Source organism: Eimeria mitis, genomic scaffold (assembly GCF_000499745.2).
Source record: "Eimeria mitis Houghton genomic scaffold, Emh_scaff2446, whole genome shotgun sequence".
In the NCBI taxonomy this organism is placed as follows: domain Eukaryota; phylum Apicomplexa; class Conoidasida; order Eucoccidiorida; family Eimeriidae; genus Eimeria; species Eimeria mitis.
The window spans coordinates 2,108-2,567 of record NW_013570783.1 but is presented as its reverse complement, the minus strand read 5'-3'; the positions used below and the strand labels follow the sequence as shown (position 1 = coordinate 2,567).

The window sequence follows — 460 nt, the reverse complement described above, 5'->3', positions numbered from 1 at the left end:
TAACTGAAATCTGTGTTTTGTGTCGGTTGCAACAATAAGAAGAATATCAGAGAGAGAAAAGGAGTGGTTTAGTTTTATATTTAGGAGAGAAGAGAGAGAAACAAAACCATCAGGATAGATATGGAGGCCCCTTTGGGGCCCCTCGTGACGGAGAAGACGAATTATACGCCTTGATAGAGAATATAGAGAAGGGGGGAGAGATATGGTGGGGTTGTTGTTATTTCTCGTTGGTGTGGGGGTGGTGCTGATGCTGCTGCTGTTGCTGCTGCTGCTGCTGCTGGTGCTGCTGGTGCTGCTGCTGCTGCTGCTGCTGGTGCTGCACTGGTCACCGCAGATACAACAGGGAGGCAGAGAGAAGGTGTTGGGGGTGTTCTTCATTATAAGAGAAGAAAGAAAGAAAGAAAATATAAATTTTATTTTTTTGTTGTGTCAGGTGCATATACACAATCGGGATTTGTGT

The 460-nt window shown here is 45.2% G+C and overlaps 1 protein-coding gene across 1 annotated transcript in view; it reads right to left on the bottom strand.

Moving 5' to 3' along the window:
* Positions 1–217: 217 nt before the first annotated feature.
* The window catches only part of EMH_0053950 (uncharacterized protein), a gene marked incomplete at both ends in the record, with an annotated part of 2,303 nt that continues 2,060 nt past the window's right edge, over positions 218–460 (bottom strand). The window contains one exon of the mRNA XM_013497057.1: positions 218–321. Coding sequence (XP_013352511.1) covers positions 218–321 — 104 coding nt within the window. The remainder of the gene's footprint in view (positions 322–460) is intronic.